At 33.5% G+C, this 21,145-nt stretch overlaps 1 protein-coding gene across 2 annotated transcripts; it reads left to right on the top strand.

The window, feature by feature from the left end:
• The first annotated feature begins 557 nt into the window (after positions 1 to 557).
• LOC145297613 (uncharacterized) lies at positions 558 to 12,858 on the top strand. Of its 2 annotated transcripts, none has more exons than XM_080143818.1 (5): positions 558 to 802; positions 3,996 to 4,038; positions 5,286 to 5,324; positions 8,226 to 9,637; positions 12,721 to 12,858. In XM_080143818.1, exons 2-4 carry the CDS (start codon positions 4,002 to 4,004, stop codon positions 9,608 to 9,610), a joined length of 1,461 nt encoding a protein of 486 aa, XP_079999944.1. In that variant the 5' UTR covers positions 558 to 802; positions 3,996 to 4,001; the 3' UTR covers positions 9,611 to 9,637; positions 12,721 to 12,858. The 2 variants fall into 2 exon arrangements, with proteins under 2 accessions (XP_079999944.1, XP_079999849.1); XM_080143723.1 differs by having other exon boundaries at positions 600 to 802; positions 3,992 to 4,038.
• Positions 12,859 to 21,145: the final 8,287 nt, after the last annotated feature.

Below are 21,145 nucleotides of genomic sequence, written 5' to 3'. Positions count from 1 at the left end.
GTTCACCTGACGAAGGCCGGAGGGCAAAACGGCCGAAACATTGTGACAATAACAACCAAGATGAGGAAGTCCCCAAATTCGAAGCTATCTCTCTACAACCCTTCCTTTTCATATCATACTTTCATAAATCAGAGTCCATTTTCTGTAGTCTGTTTTTGAACCCATGACGATGGGTATTTTTGCTAGTGTATATATATATATATATATATATATATATATATATATATATATATGCATAAAGCCTTGAGGTCATTGTCATTATGTATATGTATGTGTGATTTTTCAAAGATGGTATGCGACTAGATATATTGTTCTAATACAAAAGCATTACCAGGAAGATGTGAACTGATTTTGTAAAAATGAAACATTCATTTTTTACTGATCTCATCTATATAAAAAGAATCACTATTCATTCTTTACGCCTTTTCTCTTGTTTACAAATGTTTATACAAATTACCATAAAATCGTGATTAAAAAAGAACAATCCCCTTCGTTGTTTCGCATTTGATTCAATTTGCATTAACATGCGTCTCACGTGACACTCAATTATCTTATTCAGGTCACCTGACACATCTTCAATCTACGAGAGATGTTTCTCTGGTAAATAATTATGATTCCCAGACAGAAACAGGTTTTTTTTTATTATACACAAAATTCGTTAAAATAAACAATGCTGTTTGAACAATCCCTTGTGTTTTGTTTTACCGCGTAGGCTCCAAATTGTGTATAAAAGTGGAACTCTTCGAATGGATGAGGTGTAGTCTCCTTTTACTTTGAGAGTCGATTGATCAGTTGAAACAAGGTAAGAGTGATCATTTGTTTCCTCTTTCAAAGACAACATCTAAATAGAACATCATCGTTTTGGAACATTTTACAAGCTAGAAAAATTTAATTTCTTCATAATATTTTGATTACTTTCAAATCAGATACTGTTACTATAATAATACACAGAACGAGTAACATAAATCCATTAAACAAGACAGTGTTTCATCACTTTAATGCTACTTAAGAAGATCTCTCTCTCTCTCTCTCTCTCTCTCTCTCTCTCTAATTCTGTATATATATATATATATCCAGATATAATGATATGAAATCTTATATCTAGAATTCTTAGTCTAATTTTTATTCTATTACATAGTTCTGATTCTAGAAAATGCCTAAAATTTATAACTTAAGTCTGGGGTATTAAAAACGAAACTGAAATTCAAAGAAACGCGCTTAAGTAGTGTATATTAACTATGGATCAAATAAGAAATATATGACTTTTTAGCATTTTTTCTATGTTATATCACATACAAACGTTTAAAATACTAACTTAACCTGAAAATCTTAGTAATATTTATTAATTGCTGTCTAATACGTATTGTTAAGAGTTCATAAAAAATCAACAGTATCTAAGTTTTCACGAAATAAGTTAACACACTTTTCTTATGCCTAGCATGTGTTTTCCAAAATATATTATGATAGGTTAATTAGTTTAGGACTGAATTCTGTTCATAATAATGATTAAAGATATTCACATGATTAACTCTATATGAATGAGTATGTCATTGCCGTTTAGTGTGTTTAAATGCTTGCTTCAAACGCTTAGTGTATAGTAATATAGTTAAACATTGTTTAAATATAATTAGCCACATGACTGATCTCATCTATATAAAAAGAAAGTCGATAAGTCGATAATCTAACAAATCTTCACATTTTTAAGTATTCGGTGTATGTTAAAAATGTAAAAGAAATGAAATCATTCATATTATTGGTACTTTTGCACTTTGTGCACCGGATTTCCGTAAATGTTTCCTCAGATTCGACCGGCAGCTGACATAACCACCGAAATATGCCTAGTGCTGATCATATATATGAAATAACCTTAATATTTCCTAGACACTAGCTTTGAGTGTCTCAGGTTTCTCTCAACGAGGGTTTGTTAAGACAAGTACAAGTAAATCATGACTAAATATTCCAACGCACATAATATTCACAGCCCAAATAATATCCGTTCGATATGGCCAAACACACACCGGCTTTCCTAAGGAGTAGTGCACCTTCTTCAACAAATGTTACTCCAAATAACAGCACACAATCAGATACTCTACCAGACTAGATAAATTTTCGTCCTTTAATTTGGTAAGACTAAGCAACACAAGAAATGTATACTATAATATATGTAAATAATCAATTTGGGAGAGGAAAGTTATCCTTTCAACTCTTTTACTAAGTGCTTAAGAGGTATAAGAGAACGTTACTAGAATATTCGAATACATTTGTATATAATATAGAAATGAAATGTTAGCCCTTGGAAGGGGACACTTTGATTTCTGAGACAGTTAGCTGAAGTAAAATGAAACAAAAATATAATATGAATATTCATAACAGATTCATTTTGATATTTCAATAAGATTGGCACGGATCATTTTGGTTTAATCGTTAGTTCTAGATTCATTCCGCTTATTCTATTAAGCTGTTTTTAACTTGATTAAGAAATTTTCGTTCAAAAGTATACTTCTATATTATGAACAAGTATTGTTTAATAGATTCAGTTTTAAAAATATTTCTAGAGCTAATTTTTTTTCGATTGTTGTAGCTAAACATTAATTAAAAATAAACATGAATTAAAAATAATATATAAAAATGAATACCAATAGAATAAAATAGCCACAATAACAAATCATATTAATATGTCGATGCGTTGAAAAGAAACAAAGTTGTTGCTTAACACTTTTCCTAATGATTTTTAACATTTTTATAAAAGACATTTTACAGAGTTTGTTGTTGAATTGGTGCAATAGATTTGTTGCTATATATAATGTTTTAGAATGCTAATTTGAACAGAATACTGAACGTGAAAAGATTTGATCTTCATTTAAAAATAGTTTTTAACGAACCATATAAAAATTGAAATATGAAATATTATATTTGCACAAATACCGTTCACATACATTGAAATTATTATTCATGCAACCGCCTTGTTTTTAATTCATTAGACATCTTATTATTAAGAACATGACTAAGATAAAATTGGTTTTAATGTTGATATAAATTTTGCAGTTAGATAATAGATAGATGTTATTTAACACCATAACTTAGAAGAAAATAGATTCGAAGCATTATTGTAGAATGTTATCTACTCCTGTAAAAATTGCATCATTTTCAAAAGAAAAACGAAAGTATATTATTTAACAGAAGTTATGTTCGACGCAAAATATGTAATGTCCATTTTCAGGATTTATCAAGTCTTGATAAGTAAATATGAATTATTATTATTATTATTATTATTATTATTATTGGTAGTAGTAGTATTAGTAGTAGTAATGATTAATCTTATTATTTATTCGTATTTATTTCAGGATTTCATATTTCTTTTTTAATTAACATACACCAAATAAAAGATTCGTTTTTATATCAGGACAAATTAACAAATTGACTTTTTGGGTTTAAACTGTTTGAGATGATAACTAATACGTTCATTTTTTGTCATTGCAATACGTTTTAGAAAGTTTTATATGAATAAGCGAAATGTGTTGATATTACATAAATTAGTTCTGTACATCTTAAATACAAATTGGAAGGAAAGAAAATTAAAAAAAAATAAAGAAATCTTTAATAAAAATATTCAGACACTGAAAATTGGCAATATTTGAGAAATATGCAATCTATTTGCCCCTCTCCACAAATTCGAAGATATCGCATTTATTAAACTGTTATTCTAATAATACATATTGTTTTCCTCAATTAAACTCTAATAAACATATCCAATAAGAAAAATACAAACAGTTGTAACAATTAATTAAGAAAAATTATATTAATACGTTATCTCATATAGAATATCTCGGTACATTGATTAACATGTGTATGTTTTTTTAATTATAGATCCATGAAATATTTGTAAATAAGTAAAATATATAATCATATATATTCCAGATTTAAATGACATTTGACCTTTTACTGCCGTTTGCATTCATTGGACTTTTATTAAAATTATTTGTTTATTCAGACAGATCAAAATGGTGGCCATGTTTTCTGCAACATTAGTCATTGTTGGTAAGTTATATTTCTCTTTTAAAATGAAATAATTTAAACACTATAAGTTATTTACATGATAATATCAGCTGGAATTTTGCTGAATGGATTTTATACCAATATAACGCGCACATAATTCAAAACAATCGTACTTATGAACTTTTTATATGATATACGCCACAATCCGCATAAACACGTGATACGCCGTATAAATGCATTGATTAACAAACGATTCTATGTGGCAGTTTTCTGGTGTTTTAAGGATTGATCTTGAAAGCATGCAGTAAAACTAACTTAATAATGAATTAAAAAAAATCATCCGGTCGTGGCTGACGGGATAGGACAAATCTACAGTCCTGAGGTTTAGATGAATATTCCCAAGTTCGAAAAGACGTACCTAGGAAAAAAGGCTACATTTTAGAAATACGATCCCATATGAAATCAGTAATTTAAATAAACAAAATAATCCAAATTAGCATTTCCTAAATATAAGCTGAATTTCATTGAATGTTTCATCGATTCACGTTTCATATTCAATATCTTATATTGTCAACTAAGAATTTTAACATTAGACTACGTTTCTTTAAAATGATAGTTTAAACGATAAATTAAACCGACTATTCATTAATTTATGCAAAAAAAAAACTATTATGAAAAGTATAGAAAAATAAGTGTGTGGAACTCAGTTTCTAAATTTGCGCTTTATTATAATTACATACTCATACCAATTCTGAATATGTTCGTAAATATTAATAAGTCTGATTTGATAAACAAACAATTCATAGAAAATAACCTTCATTCTTGTAATTTTATTTTAAACATTAATTATAAAATGGACGAAGTCTAATTCTAAGACATAAGTCGACTAATGACTTCATTTTGAACAAAGCTATTGAAAAATTCTTCAAATATGACATAATACTTTATAGGAATTAACTTATTATAATGACTTTTTAAAACATGCAATAACACTAAGTTATATCTTGAAGAAAAAATTTGTAAATGATTATGTCTTCATTTTCTATCAATTATTGTCAATAAAATGATAAATATTTCCTATTTTGTAAAACGTTGAAAAACAATAAATAAAATTTAGCATTTGTTTAGACGGAAACCATTAAAATTATAACATGCACTGCGGTGTAATTCTGATTATAAGCGTATATCAAATGTTAATTTTCAACTATAGATTTCTTGCTTTATATTTGAAATTTATAATTTTACTTATTATTACCTCATAAAATATTGTTCCATTTGTATATTTGTAGTGTTTGCATTTATCAGTTCAACACATGCGGGCTCCTCTGGTAAGTTTTTTCTTGATCACTATTACTAATTCATTCTCATACTTAATTTACAGTTAAATACTAGCAGGACACGTAATCCGGCGTTACCTGGGAGAAATGTAAAATAATAATTTACTGTAAAAATACGAGTATCAATTCTAAAAAATGCAGAAAAGAAACTATTTCACTCATCTAAGTGATAAAAATAGGATTTGTTAATAAGTATTGTTTTAAATCACACAAAATCCAGAAACGAGTTTACCAATCAATGACTAAGTCGTTGGTATCCAGTTTACGTTAAATATATATAGGAACATGATCTCCTCTATTATAATTAAAATATATTTAATTAAAAACGTCTTTTTTTAGTTACTTTCCAAGCTGGTTACATTTAATCAAGCGAAGTAAGTAGAGTCGGATTTATTAAATTAGGGTCGGATAATTGATAATATTGAACCTGTAGAACAGTTTGTATAACGCATTTATATATTTGTAAAGAACAAAAAAATTCTTAGAGACCCTGTTTTCGCATGTTAAAACATCTGATATATTTATTAACAAATTGATTCTTACAAATCAACTTGTTTCTCTTTTATCGTAACCTTATTCTAAGTTTTGACTTATTTTTGCTAAATAAAAACAAATGATACATTTTTAAGCAACAAACTAATTTGTAGAAACCAACTTGTGTTCACTTCGCCATAACCTCTACCTCTTATTAATGTGAATAGAACAACTATTGTATTTACAAACAGCAAAATAATTCTTAAAAAGAACCGAGTTTTCTCCTCGTTGTAACATTATAATACAATCTGTGGCCTATTTGTTATAAGAAAATAATTTATATGATAAAATAATTCATATACACCAACTTGCTTTCGCTTAGAATATTACTTCTAAAAAGATAAATAAATGAACAGAAAACGAACCCATTTCACTGTAAGCAGTTTAGGTAATTTCAATAAGATTTACAAAAATATCTATTGTTTTAAATCAATCAAAATCGATTTTATTCGTTCGGACAGACTGCGCTTCCGCCTGTAAAGTTTTAACTAAGACCTAACATAAATGAATCCTGAATTACAGTAGAATGGGTTCGGCTCTCAAATATTCATTCTAATATTATTTGTCATAATAAAACTCACTGCATAAAAATATAAAAGTAAGCTTGTCCCAAAAAGTATTCGTGGTGCTTACTTTATCGGTTTACATATAATCAGATTCAAATAGTGGAATTAGATTTACTTGTGGAAACTAAACTACGATTATCGTGATATAACAAAGCACTGGAAAGAAAGAGCGCTAGCCAAAAAGTTAAAGCAGCAATAAACGTATGACCTTTTTTGACACGCTTGTATAGAGATAGTTTTCTTAGGATCTAACTTAAGCTCTATTCTAGAATGTAAAAATAATTTTTGTGGGATATATTAAAAGAACCACAAAAATAATTGTTTACATCTGAATTAATAGTAAACGTTACTTATTAAACATGATGAATATGAGATGAAAACGTACTGGAACATTTTTTTATTTTGAAGAAATGCGAGTGTGAAGCATTTGTTTAGTATTCTAAAATGACTGCGATTTGTTTAATTTCTACTTTATGGAAAATTAGTACTCGATGTGTCTGCTGGCAGAGGGAATAGATAAATAGTAGTGAGTTAAATAGAGGTCACATTCGCTTTGAAAGTTTTATTTGGTAATTCAGGTAAGCATATATATATATATATATATATATATATATATATATATATATATATATATATATAACTACTTCATTTACTCACATAAAATTAATATTGGCTGAAGAGAGCTTGATAAGGATACCTTAAACGGGCCTTATTATTGGGCTTGAAACCGACGGTACCAATGATCTGTCTCAACTAACAACTTTCTGTACACAAAATATAAACACGCTCTTACAATTTGGATTTTCCTTTTAATTGAGCACTCTGCTGGAATTCTTTTTCCAAAAATACTAATCATATATATATATATATATATATATATATATATATATATATATATATATATATATATATATATATATATTATGCAAATCCTGTGTCTATATTAACTGAATTTTGTAAATTTTCTCAGTTAGAAGCATAGTTTGCCCTATGGATATCCTCGCCAATATCAACTATAGAAGATTCATATCGCATCAAATCTATCATAGTTCTTTAAGCAGTAATACTGTTAGTAAACATATGAGTCTGCTATTTTCCAAAGCTATTGGAAAATAGTCGTATGACAATAATTCGTTTACGATAAGCATTATGTTCCTTCATTAAACAATGCAAAGGAGTTGATATGCAGTAAAATAGATAAATCAAGCGTTAAATTACTTCTGCATTTCGTATTTAATTTTTTACTTTATTCACTTTTCTTTATCTCTTTCTTTTATTTATTTCTGTATTTTTTATTCTTTTTCCTTCATTTCATTTTTTTATTTTTCATATTTTGTTCGGATTTTTACAAATTTATAAAACATGTTTTTATGTTTTTATCGTTTATCTGAGTATTTACACTTTTGTCTTATGAAATAATTTAGCACAATACATTTTGTTGAATAAATACCGATATTCTACTGTTGAACTGCTAAATTGTTGACTTTCATAAGCGTATCTATATATATATATTATCTGTATTTATACTTTACTTTGTTTTCTATTATATTAACTATATGTTTTATTTATTTAAACTAGTAAAATCTAAAACGTTTGGTAGGGTTTAGCTTGGTATTTAGTTAACTTTAAAAAATGTAAAAAAGTAGTAAAATTTTAGCAAACGGCTTAATGAGGAGATCATTTCTATTTAATGAAATAAAAGTAAAATGTAAAAATGAAAAAATCAATATTTCATTGACATTGGTCAACGCCCTTTCTCTTATTCTATTTCTTTTTTACTTACTTTCTACAGATACAAATAAATCCGGCATTCACAGTGGTTATTGGTTCTATCCATACGGTTTAAGTACCTATGGAGGATATGGAGGAAGCGGTAATGGAGGCTACGGTCTAGGAGGATATGGACAAAATGCTGGTATTAGTGGATATGGTCAAGGTACATATGGTTTGGGAGGGTATGGGCAAGACATGTATGGGCTTAGTAGTTATGGTCAAGGAAACTCCGGTATTAAAGGATATGGACAAGGAAATTCTGGGTTTCAAAGTTTTGGACAAGGAACCTATGCTTTTGGAGGACAAGGAATGTCTAGTTCAGGAGGATATGGGCAAGGACTCTCCGGCTTAGGGGCAAATACAATACCAATCTATTTCCTTGGAGGATATGGACAAGGAAGTTCTAACTTTGCAAAATACGGACAAGGACTCTCTAGCTTAGGGGGATATAAACAAGGATTCCCTAGCCCACAAGTATACACACAACCAATATATCTTCTTGGAGGATATGGACTGCAAAGTTCTGGCTCAGGGGGTTATGGACAAGGTTTCTCTAGTCAAAGTGGATATGGGCAAGGGAATTATGGTTTAGGTGGATATGGACAAGTTTTCCCTAGCCTGGGACAATATGGACAAGGAATTTCTAGCCTAGGGGGATATGGACAAGGAAGTTCTAGTCAAGGGGGATATGGCCAAGGCATCTTTAGTTTGGGCGGGTATGGACAAGGAAGTTCTAGTCTAGGGAGGTATGGACAAGGTTACTCTAGCCTAGGAGGATATGGACAAGGATTATCTAGCTTATCGGGATTTGGACAAGGAAGGTCTGGCTTTGGAGGATATGGACAAGGCAGCTATGGCCTTGGAGGATATGGCCAAGGCACTTCTACTCTTGGGGGATATGGACAAGGAATTTATCTCATTGGAGTATATGGACAAGGAATCTCTGGCCTTGGAGGATATGGGCAAGGGAGCTCAGGAGGTTATGGTCAAGCAGCTTCTAGTATTAGCGGATATGGTCAAGGAAGTTATGGTCTTGGCGGATATGGACAAGGAGTCTCTGGTTTTGGGGTTAATGAACAGGGAAATTTTGGCACTGGTGTAAGTGGACAAAGTACCCATGGATTAGGAGGATATGGTCTTTGGGGATATGGGAGCGCAGGTTTAGGTGATACACATTATCACATGTTACCATATGTCTCTTATTACCATTCACCTGTATACTACCTCGGTAGATATGGTTGGCATTATCCATATATGAGCTATCCATATTTTAAGAATTATTATGGAGGGCTTGGAAACACAAGTTCCGTATCCCAAGGTTCAAATCCATATGGTTACCTACGAAAAGTTTTTGGTTCGTTATCCAAAAAAAACTCAGGATCCGTAACAAGCAATTACAAATAGTTCGACTCAATATTTTCGATTTTAAAGGTAAGTTGAAATTTTAAAATTATTTTCATGTTCATAATTTCTTCCATAATGTTTTATAAATATTTATGTAGAAAATAATTATGGCATGCTTACTGTGTCCGATGTAGTTTGGGAATTAATTTAAATATCTCAAAATAACACATGAGGAGTCGAAAATAAATTTAAAGCAACAAAATCGAATTTTACCACACATTTCATTAGAAGAGTTGAGGATTAAAAACGTAAAGTATTTTTGTGAATGTGTAATGTTTTTCAAATAGGAATTTTATTTCGCCAAAAAAAAAAAATGGTTGCATTATTTGTTAAGAAACCGAAATGCATTATGGTGACATAAATATCGCAATGAAATTAGTGTAAACAATAGCATAAAAACTCAACAAGGTTCGATTTGACCTAACACTCTTTCGATTACTAGTCGGAAGCGTTTCCGATTCACCTGTGAACTTTCATGTTGATATGGATAAATGCAATCTTTGATAAACCTAGATTACAGCAAATAGCCGCTATTATTCCGTGCGCGTGAGCTTATGAACTTAGTGCAGAAGCACTTAAAATGACTGATAAATAAGACGGTTTTATAAAGACAGTGTATCTGATGTGTAGTAGTAGTTAATCTAAGTGTATTTATCGCAATCTTAGAAAAATAGTGAGCGAGACTAAATAAGAACGTCGATTGAATAGAGCAAAATAAAATGTAGATTGCCAGAAACAGTAGCAAACGCGTAACATAACTAATGTGTGCATATGTAAACTTTGTTTCGAAAGCTATACAGATCAACTGTAAAAGCAGCGAGGATCGTTTATTCCTATTGTTTCTGCAAAGATCCCAACGGCGCAAGAGCAGTTAGAGTACTTGGAAAATTCAGTTGTAAAAGTGACATTTTTCTGAATGTTAAATGTTCAATGCTCAGTGTGGGTGACCGAAAATAAAACAGCGAATTACTTAGGACTTCTATTCAGTCATGGCTGACGGAACGAGAACAAGCTACCCCTAAAATTACAGGATTTCGTTTGAAATTTCATGCAGATTCCCAAGTTTACTACTCGAATTAAGTGGGTTTTTTTAGACAGCTGCGTAACTCTTGTTTCCTTATTTTTGCCTTTAATCTTCACACTCCATGACTGATATCTAAAAAAAAAAAATCTATTTTCTGAGCCAGACATGATTCTATCTAACAATTATCCCTGCTATCTATCTTGACTTTGAAATAGTATTTTTAGCTTCTTACATCAAGTGGTTTCATGCATTTTCTGAAGCGATTTCCATAAAAAAGAAAAGAAAATATTGACTATCAGATGAGATAATAACGTAACATCGTATCTTGACGGTATTAATTAGCTAAAAACAAAAAAAAAAGAGAAAAACGGAATGTATTTTGATAATATTAAGAGAAATACATTCATAATCATCTTTGAAAGATATTGTCTTTAGACATTTAAAATGGTGTAGAATTAAGTTTACATTAAAATGTCCGAAATCTTCTCCAATCAGTATACTTGATTGTTACTTGCTCATTTGATTGACTGTAAATGTAAACCTGATTTATACTGAGGATAACAGTAAATCTGTTATGCAGGTTCTCCCATTCAGTCGCAATGAACACTTCTAAGCATTATGAAAACCCTGAATTTAATATTCTCGTAGGGAATTATCGTGACCCAACGCAAGACTACAGACGGTCCGATTTGACATGTCAGAACATACTACCAACCGTTTCCTTGTATTCACTTTGTCGTACAATGTATTATTTTTAATTAAACCCGTGTTTTGTTTTTCCGTATGAGCTTTTAGAAAACTAATACACAGAAATAGGAAAAGTAGAAGATGACATTAAAGCTTCTTAAAAAAGTACAACGTGGCTTCATACAGATGGGCTTTTCGCTGGAAGCTTAATCCACTAAACAGACTGAGCCATCGATTTCACATATTCGTCTATATAACATTCTAGTAAATCCACTCAGAATGTCTAAAACAGTCCTGGCTATTTTATAAAGAAAAACTTTTTACCCTTTGCATAATCAATTAATGCAAAGTATTGAACTGTTCATTAGAATCGGATAATTAGTTGATTTTCGATAAATATTGTAAAAAGATCTGATAAATTAAGTTTTAAATCATCTGCCATTTTTTTCAATTATAAGGTACAGAATCTATGCATAGAATTTGATGAATTTGAAGTTGATGTAAAAGTATTGTTATTTCGAGAGCATAGCATTTATTTAATTACTTTTCTTACTTAGAAAGAAACATAAAATAAAAATTATTTGACGCGTAACTATCAATTTTTCACTCTAGTTGAGTTGAATAAAACGTGTCAAAATCAATCACAGATAGTTTCTGTAGTCGTTTCAATCATGTGCAATTACACTCACGTTTTTTAGTCTCACTGATGTTACTTTTTTTTATCTCAATCATCCTCAAGCTGCTATGTGAAATCGTCATTTCTGCCCCCACAATATAAACTTTTGACCTTACAAAGTTCAGTCACGCAATAACATATTTTATTTGTATACATTTTAGATTATAATTTCATGACTGACGCGTGATTCTTTTCATCTGACTTGCTGAATTATTTCTTAATGTATTGCACATTTGAAAATCTTAAAAAATAGGTAATACTTTATAACCATTGAATCACACTTTGTATCGAAAATTCTATACAAAAATAAAATTTGATGCTATTCTTGTCGTCAAATCTTACAAATATATTTTCCAAAAAATCGAAAATGAGATTGACATGTCTTTCTAGAAAATGCTGAATAAAACAAAGAAGCTGTTGAAATTATTTAATTTCTAATTCAAAACAAAACATTAAGCAAAAATTGTTATAAAAAAGCTAATCGGAAAAGTCATGATCTTATAATGCTATAATGTTATAGGCTGAACGTTGCTGTTATACACATTCTTATCCAAATATAATTATTGTATCAGATAAAATCGGAGTAAACCTTCCTTTTAAAAGTAATGTGTCTTTCCTTGTTCGAAGTCTGCATTGAAAACATTATCTTTAGCATTTTCAGCATAAATTTAATTCAACTTTTTGTTCACAAATAATTGAGTGTTTTCTTTTTTGTGTTTGCAGGAGAGTACGTTAAAATAATCGTAATAACATTTGAGGGAGACATGCAACCGACAGTCCATAAAACTTCTGGATATTTCGCAAACGACTTAAAACATTGTAAAATCGAAGAAAATAAAGATGTTTATTGTTATACGAAAATTGTAAGTGTTTTCTCTTCTCCGTGAACTGTTTTCAAACAGATTCATACACGCAGACAGTTTTTTATATTTTAAAAACATTTTATAAATAGAATATTTGTGCGAAATGACTTTAAAGCTACTTTATACTATAAAAAAAGTTCATCAATCGGCGATCACGTACCAGTTTTTAGCGAAAGGAAATTTTACCTGCACCTGTACACAAACACAAGTACACACAAAAATGTTTATTATTTTTCAAAATAAATATTTCGTTACATGTCTTTAATGAATGCTATATAGGCTGTATGGGAGTGGCTATTATCATCTGTTGACCCATGGAAATGAGAAGATATTTTATTTTCAATATATTAGCGTTATTGATTCCTATTCGTAAAGCTTATATGTTTATTATTTTTACTGCAAAGTGTTAGCTTATTTACAGCGATTTCCGAAAAAAAAGTACCAAAAATGTACCCCTAAAAACATACAAACACAAATGTATCTCCATTAAAGATTTTTGGGTAAAGAATGTGTTAGAAATAGATTTTACACTGTTTGGGAACCTATAAAATAGTGATATTTTTGCCAATAATTGATGCAATTTCAAAAGGGTATATGTTGAACGGGCTTTTGCTTAGTTCAATACAGCTCACTCAACGAAGCCGGCATCACGATTTCCAAGTTGAACCAAAATAAAAGAGACATGCAGTTGACAACAGTACGGTTGATGTCTTTCTAAATCACAAGTCACATATAATCATCACCATCATCATGCAGTCCGTCAGCCTTGATGATGACTAGTCAGGGACTCAGTGCTTTATCCTCCGGTACAGGACTTTCCACCTTTGCTCCTAACTTGCTTACGAAGTTTAGGTGTAGTATTTGTTGCGCATCAGATAAACGCCCTATGAACCTCCAATACTCATTTTCAGTGGAGCGAACCCGCGACGACTGGCAGCAGAGGAGACCGCAGCTTCTGGCCGAAAGTAATCTCAGTGATGTAGACAGTCGCCCTATCGTATCCGCTACTACGCCTTTTCTTTATTGATGAGGTTCCATAGCCTTTTAAGAAAAACTGCAAGGCAGCAGTGGGATTTGAAGTCAGAGTTCCCATCTCTTAGCTTTTTGCTGTGATAAGGCCCACAAGGCAATGGTGTTTGATTTTGGGGGTTGTTCCCCTAGTCTTCGCCCAACTAACGGCACCCACAAAACAGTGAGGTAGGGGTTGGTAGTATGCCAGGGCATGTCCACACATCGGTAGACCATAACACACTACCTCTGGGGTCCCCTACTACTCCGATAGGTTTAGCCTGGGGCCGCATGGTACCCGGTTACCGTGTGTGGCCAACGTGGAGGCATTGCAGGAGTCTTGATGATGGAGGGGGCTATGTACTGGTAGGAAAGACTTATGCATAGCTGCTCTCTTTTCACCGTGAGATTAGCCAGTTAGCTAACCACGTCTCGTCTCTCTCCCGTTCAAACACGTCTTCGCTTTCGTGTTAACTCTTTCATGCTAACCACGTCTCGTCTGTTTCGTGCTAACCACATCTCATTCTTCGTGCTAATCACGTCTCCTTTTTTTGTGTTAACCAAGTCTTCTCTTTCGTGCTAACTACCTATCTTTATAATGTCTGTTTGCGGCTGCTGATTCGGTGTATATGTAAATTAATGCATCTCTTACTACACTAACCCAAACTCTCAGAAACTTGCCTTGACCGAATAATATTACAAATTTACAGTATTTCCTGCATCAAGTAAATAACTATAGTCAGTATATTCCAAAAAATGCATGAATTGAGAGCGCCATTAAATGAATTGCCAAAGAAAATTAAAAATAGTACTGGCCAATATAATGCGAAGAAGAATTTAAAAAAGTAAAATCGTTTATTATCGGATCTAGCTTTGGCGCATTAGGATGTGAAAGAAGGAATTAATCGGAGCATAAAACGCAGGTGAGTATGGTTTAGGAGCTGTGCATTTACACACACTTGAAGATATATCAACTTAGCCGATTGTCCATGCTTCAAGGGTTTTACTACGGAAAGAAATTATAGTCAGATAAAAAACGTCTCCCAATTGATTACGTTATTAAAAAATTTCAGTTTTATTCATGATGAACTATTGTTTTCACAAACGGACCATAAACCACTATTGTCGATTTTTGATAAGGAAAAAGACTTACAATCTATACCGCAAATAGATTAAAGAGACGGTCCATTTTTTTTTCGTAATTATAATTTCAAAATGCACTCATCGATGGTTTGTCTGGGTTGATTAAAAAGAAATTCGGAATTGCTTAAAAATAAACGGTTATGCTAACACGTCATTTTCTAGATTAGCCTCCCCCCATTTACAATGAAGTATCGATGAAGGTAACATTAGCGCACGGAATTGCGGATTCTCTCAAAACTAATAAAACATCACATCAAATTGTAAGGATAATTCAGAGCAAAAGAAAAAGAAAATAATGCTTATTTTATTAACTTTTAACAGTTGTAAGAGCAAATTTGCAAGGAAGACTTTAGCTCGGAGGAATGTGTTATAATGGTGTTACATTATTGTAAGTAAGAAGACATACTAGAAAGTGAAAATTATATTAGAAAAATGATGAAATCGAACCCTGTAGGCAAGTGTTAAAGATAATGGAATTTGAAATCTTAGAAATTCAGTCCATTGTTAGTTCTCTTAGAAATAGTTAAATATTGTTTATGTCGGAAAAAAGAGTCAATTGTCCATTCTTTAAGAAATCAGGATATTAAATATGCCAGTTAAAAGAATGGACAATGCGGGTTAAAAAATATTGTTTAAAAATAGGTTAGATATTAAACAATCAGAATTGAGGATTTTTTTTGTATGCCAAAGCTTGTTTGGACAAACATTTGTAAATCCGCGTGAAAGTAGTCATGTTGGTAACCACATTTCTGACGTCATAAACGAAGGAAATTTCTCAACATAGGAATAAAGGGTCCAAAGTTGAAACACAGAAGTTGATGAGAAAGAGTCAGAAGAGATTGAGAGGAGAGCCCTTTAGAAGACAAGGGAGGGAAGTAGATCATATAAGATCAAAGTTTGAATTCCTGACATCACCGATCGACCGGCTGAAGGATAAAGAAACCAACTATGTTTGTAACTGTTTGTCTCGTGTCGTCATTCTTTACAACAGAAAAGATAAATGTGTTTTATTATCATCTTGTAACAAATTTTGTGTAACCCCTTCCTAGTTATGTGGCCTCCTCTCCATCATCAATAATGTATCTCCTCCTCTCTATAGGTGAGACCTTCTACCACCATTCAGTTTCTTTAACAAAAATAAACCTAAACGGATTTATATTCGTTCACGACGGTATCTACTGCGTTTTCATCCCTTCTTTGCTATTGTCGTTTTTTCGTCTTCTTCTTGCTTGTGGCGTCTTTTAGTTGTAGGGTCGATTGTCATCGACATTCGCCCCGCAACAAGTTTCACAAAAACGGAGAAGACAAAATAAAGTAACTCCTTGCGCGTTTTGTACTATTCATAAGATAAACCTTATTGTGTTGCACAAACCATTGTTCGATTTATTATTCCATCTCGGATTTATTTGCTTATATTGAAATCCACGAATAACACTTACTATTTTATCTTATCATTCTTAGAAACGTACCCGGAAACTTTTCTAGATTGATCACAATTATTTTCTTATTATAGCCCCATTTTTCAAATATTATTTAACATTTATCCTTCAGCCTACGATGTTTGAAATAAGGATCTCTCCTTGAGAAATTTTTGTCAGTTTTCATTGGTTGTTCGCAAACGTTTAGCAGACTGAGTCAACAATAATAATTTGTTATTATTTTTTATTCAATCTTCACCCCAAACAAGGCAAGTGCCACTTTGAAGTAGGGGGCTTCTATCGGAGATATAATTTGCGGGGCATTCTGAGGGGAGATGAGTAGAGAGATGTTTGTTCACATTACACTTGAACTTGGGAAAGCAGTACCGCGGAAGGGAGTTCCAAAGACTTGCAGTTTTGAGGAAGAAACTATGGAAGTAAATTGCTTTCTTACGCCTAAGGATCTCTACTGCAAAGGGGTGAGACTTAATTGCTTGTCGCGTTTGTCGGGGGTAGTCACGTCGAGGAGGTACAAGTGCTTGCAGTTCATCAGAGCATTCATCATTAAAGTATTTGTAGAACAGGCAGAGGGATGCAACGTTCGTCGATGGGACAGAGGCTGAAGCCTAGATGACAGTTCAGGGCCATCTCAGGTTGGCGACTCTCTTTTGAACCCTGTCCAGGAGGGAGAGACAAGTAGCAGATGCACCAGCCCAAATGTGACATCAGTACTCCATAGATGGGCTAATGGTGACCTTATAGAGGTACAGGATACTTTCAGGCGTAAGTAATTTTCTGGCACGGTAGAGAGATCCCCCCTTCTTTGCAGCAGCCTTGGCGAGGCTCTCAATGTATATATTCCAGTTCATGCTCCCTGTAAACGTTAGGCCGACGAGTTTAAAGGAAGTACTTTTAGGCAGTGTGTTTGTGGCCATTGCTATTAGTGGTAGAAAAGGTTTCTTGCAGTTATTGAAGTAAACAACCTTAGTCTTGGCATTGAATGTGACCATCCATTTTGTTCCCATTCCACTACAGATTAGAAGTCATCCTCTAGTGTTTCTGCCATTTCCTTAGATAGATGTTCATTTGTTTTCCCCTCATATCTGTTATAGAGGGTGGTGTCATCGGCAAATATACCCATCTCAGAAACAATTTTATCAGGGAGGTCATTTATGAATATCAGGAATAACAAAGGTCCAAGGATAAACCTCTGGGGTACTCCCGCATTTATATCATATTGTTTGGATGTACGACCGTCGAGGACAACTCGGATTTTTCTCTTACTTAAGAAGGATACCATATAATCTAATTTTACTTAGAAGACCATCGTGCCATACCCTGTCAAAAGCCTTAGATATATCAAGGACTATCGCTCTACCCTCCCCTGTTTTGTCCAGTGAACGGTTTATACGTTCAGAGACTACAGTTAAGAAATCTGCTGTTGAACGGGCTTGCCTGAATAATAACAATAATAATAATTTTGTCGAAGTTTGATCAGTTAAATAGATTTATCACTAACTAAACAAAACGTTTTCGTTCAGCAAGAGACAATCGTAGACTTTGAACTAAACAAGAACGGCCTTTTTCGTAATAAAACCTACACTTAAAGCGTTTTACATTATCAATTATACAGACAAATCAAAACAGAAAAATCAACTTAACCGGTTTTGTGTTGTTTAATCAAACAACAATTCGTCTTTTGTCATCACGATTTGTACTTCGACGTTTTCTTTGAAATATTCAAATCTATAATTAGTAACGAAAAAAACTTTTAGTTACTAATTAACGTCAGGCTTCAACATGATACCGATCTTCTCAGGATCTGTTGCCTCTGTCGAAACTTTTTGCGAGACATCAATACATATATTTAAACAGACAGGCGAGATTTATATTATACATTAGCGAGGGTGTCGGCGTTACCCGGGTGTAAAAGAAAAAATGTTTTGGTAGGCAAAATCTTCAAAAATTCCAATTTCAAGATTATTTAATCCTAGCGTTTCCTCGTCTATAAATGTTTATTTATCTACCAAGTCGATCTTAAAGATAGCATAGACTTAACCAACATATTTTCTTTTCAGACCCCACCCCTCAATCCTGCTTTCATTTTATCTCGCAATTACTTATAACGTCACCAGATGACTTTCGGAAGACACTCCTTCACTTTTCTTTTATGTTGCAAGTTTCGTAAAACGTCATTTAACTGTAAGTACATCTGCTGTAGATCTAGTAGATTGTGAGTCATTAAGAAGGTTATTTTTGCTGAGATGGTTGATTACTTCTCTATTTAACACAGATTCCAGCAAGTTACTCATGACGCGCAGGAGACTTATTGGCCTGTACTGAGAGGGAGATGAGCGATCACCTGAATTGTTAAATATGGGGCATACTGATGAGATTTTCCAGGCAGATGGGAAGCAATTCTCATAAGATTAGCGAATCTCTCGACGGAGGCAATCTTTCTAGGGACATTGCTCTTGACATCTCTAAGGCATTTGATAGGGTATGGCATGAAGGCTTACTTCACAAATCTCTAGCCATGGTATAGCTGGAAATGTCTTATCAATTATTAAATCATTTCTTTTTGACAGGCTTATAAGAGTAGTAGTTGATGGGGGAAAATCAGAAGCTCACAGTATTAATGCTGGAGTCCCTCAGGGGTCCATCTTGGGCCCAACTCTCTTCCTTATCTACATTAATAATCTTCCAAATCACATCCTTAATCATTTGTAAACATGTATGCTGATAACACTATCATCTATGGTAGCACATCTAAGTCAGTAAACGACCAAGTTCTCTCTGATTCTCTCTCCTCTGATCTTGAGCACGTGGTACAATGGGGAAAGGAGTAGCTGGTTACCTTTAATGCATCTAAAACCAAGCTTTTATCTTTACATCATCAACGCTCTGAACCTCATCTGGCATCAGTTGGAATGAATGGCTCTCGTTTTCGTGAGGCGTCATCTTTTGACAAGCTTCTTGGCTTGACCTTTACTCCTAATCTTAAATGGAACACATGCATTTAATCCGTTGCCATGCATTAAATCCGTTTCTATCGATCCAATAGATATCTCACTGCTGATGCAATTCTCTATCTATATAAGAGCCAGGTACGTCCAATATGGAATACTGTTGCCACATCTGGGCAGGAGCTGCTAGAAAGGACATGTCCTGCCTTGATAGAGTTCAAAATAGACTTCATAGCCTCGTAGGCGATATCCTTTTCTCTTCCCTGCAACATCTTTCTCACAGAAGAGATGTTGCGAGTTTGTCTCTGCTGTATCGTTATTTTCATGTAAAGTTTTCGACTGAACTTCAGTCTATGGTCCCCCCCCCTCGCCAAATTTTCACAACACTATCAATAATTCCCCCCACTGTTTATCTGTGCGTAAACCTAAACCTATATTCCATGAACAGAGCTTCTTTCTTAGAACTGCATGCCTGTGGAATTGTCTTCCGTTTTCCTGCTTTTCAGCTGACTACAATATGGTTGTCTTCAAGTCTAACCTAAACAAGTTCTTGATGAGTCGTTCTACTTGTTAACAAATCTACCGAATTTCCATTACTAACGATTACTATATTGTCCAATTTCTACTCTACACTCTTTTACCCTTATCCTCGAGTGGCCTCTTTGCCTTGATAAGTGGTGATACCTATGTAAAAACAGGCAGGAAGGCTCGAACCCGAATCCTTGAGGCGCAGGCGGGGAAAAAAAAGCGATACGACTTACCTCGACGCTACGAAGGGAGGGGAATGAGGGTGGAAGAAATTAAATAATTTTATTTAGTGCTTGTCCCTGCTCTGGCATTATCTACTACCAGAGCCTCATTTGGGGTTCTAATTCACTTAGGCACAAAGCCAGTAGGGGGAAGTGGGGGTCGAGGATCATCTATCTACTTATATAGGCCTTTAATGACTTTATTTGGTTCCCTAAACCAAGACTCTATCACCAAAATACCCCATTCTTACTATGGCGTTTATACTTAAAATATCCCCAGCTTCTGAGATGACTTTTATTTACAATTATCTGAAAATATAAAAACGCCAGGACGTAGAGCAGGGTCGACAGCGGACAAGCCTGGCGAACCAACTGAGAGATAACAAAAGGTTTCGAGCGCTTTTCGTTGACTTGCACGACAGGCGTGGGCTGCGATACATCACGGAGATCAACTTGCAGAAGTCCGGTTTAAAACCGGCCGCCTCTAAGACAGATGTCAGGAAGCAATGGTCGACCCTATCAAGCTTTGGACTGATCTAAATTGATCAGCGCGTCTTCCGTGTCGTCTTCTGTCCCCCCATTCTAGGATCGTGCGGATCAGGTGCCAGTTTTTCTGAATCGATCTCCCTTCACAACGGAGTTCTGTTCCGGTTCAGTCCCACATAGCAACCTGCAGCCGATTCAACAAGATCTTGTCCAAAATCTTCGACTCTATGTTTAGCAGAGTTATGGACCTGTAGTTATCGAATTATTCCCTACCATGCCCGTCACCTTTCCTCATCAATGTGATCACTCCCTTGGTGACTTGCCTGGAATGAATCCCTGAGCAAACCAATGGTTGATCCACCAGAAGAGGCAGAAACATGGGCGACAGCCTCAAATACAGTTCGTATGGCAGACCATCAAGTCCCGACGATCTATCACAGCTTACCTGCTTCAGCGCCATAAAAACCTCCCGCTCCGTCACTCGGCCCTCGTAACTAGCCGCTCTGGCCGCCTCA

Source organism: Euprymna scolopes, chromosome 1, assembly GCF_053919585.1.
Source record: "Euprymna scolopes isolate OS-2025 chromosome 1, ASM5391958v1, whole genome shotgun sequence".
Taxonomy (NCBI): Eukaryota; Metazoa; Mollusca; class Cephalopoda; order Sepiida; family Sepiolidae; genus Euprymna; species Euprymna scolopes.
The sequence above is the reverse complement of the archived record's forward strand: the minus strand, read 5'-3'. Positions and strand labels throughout refer to the sequence as shown.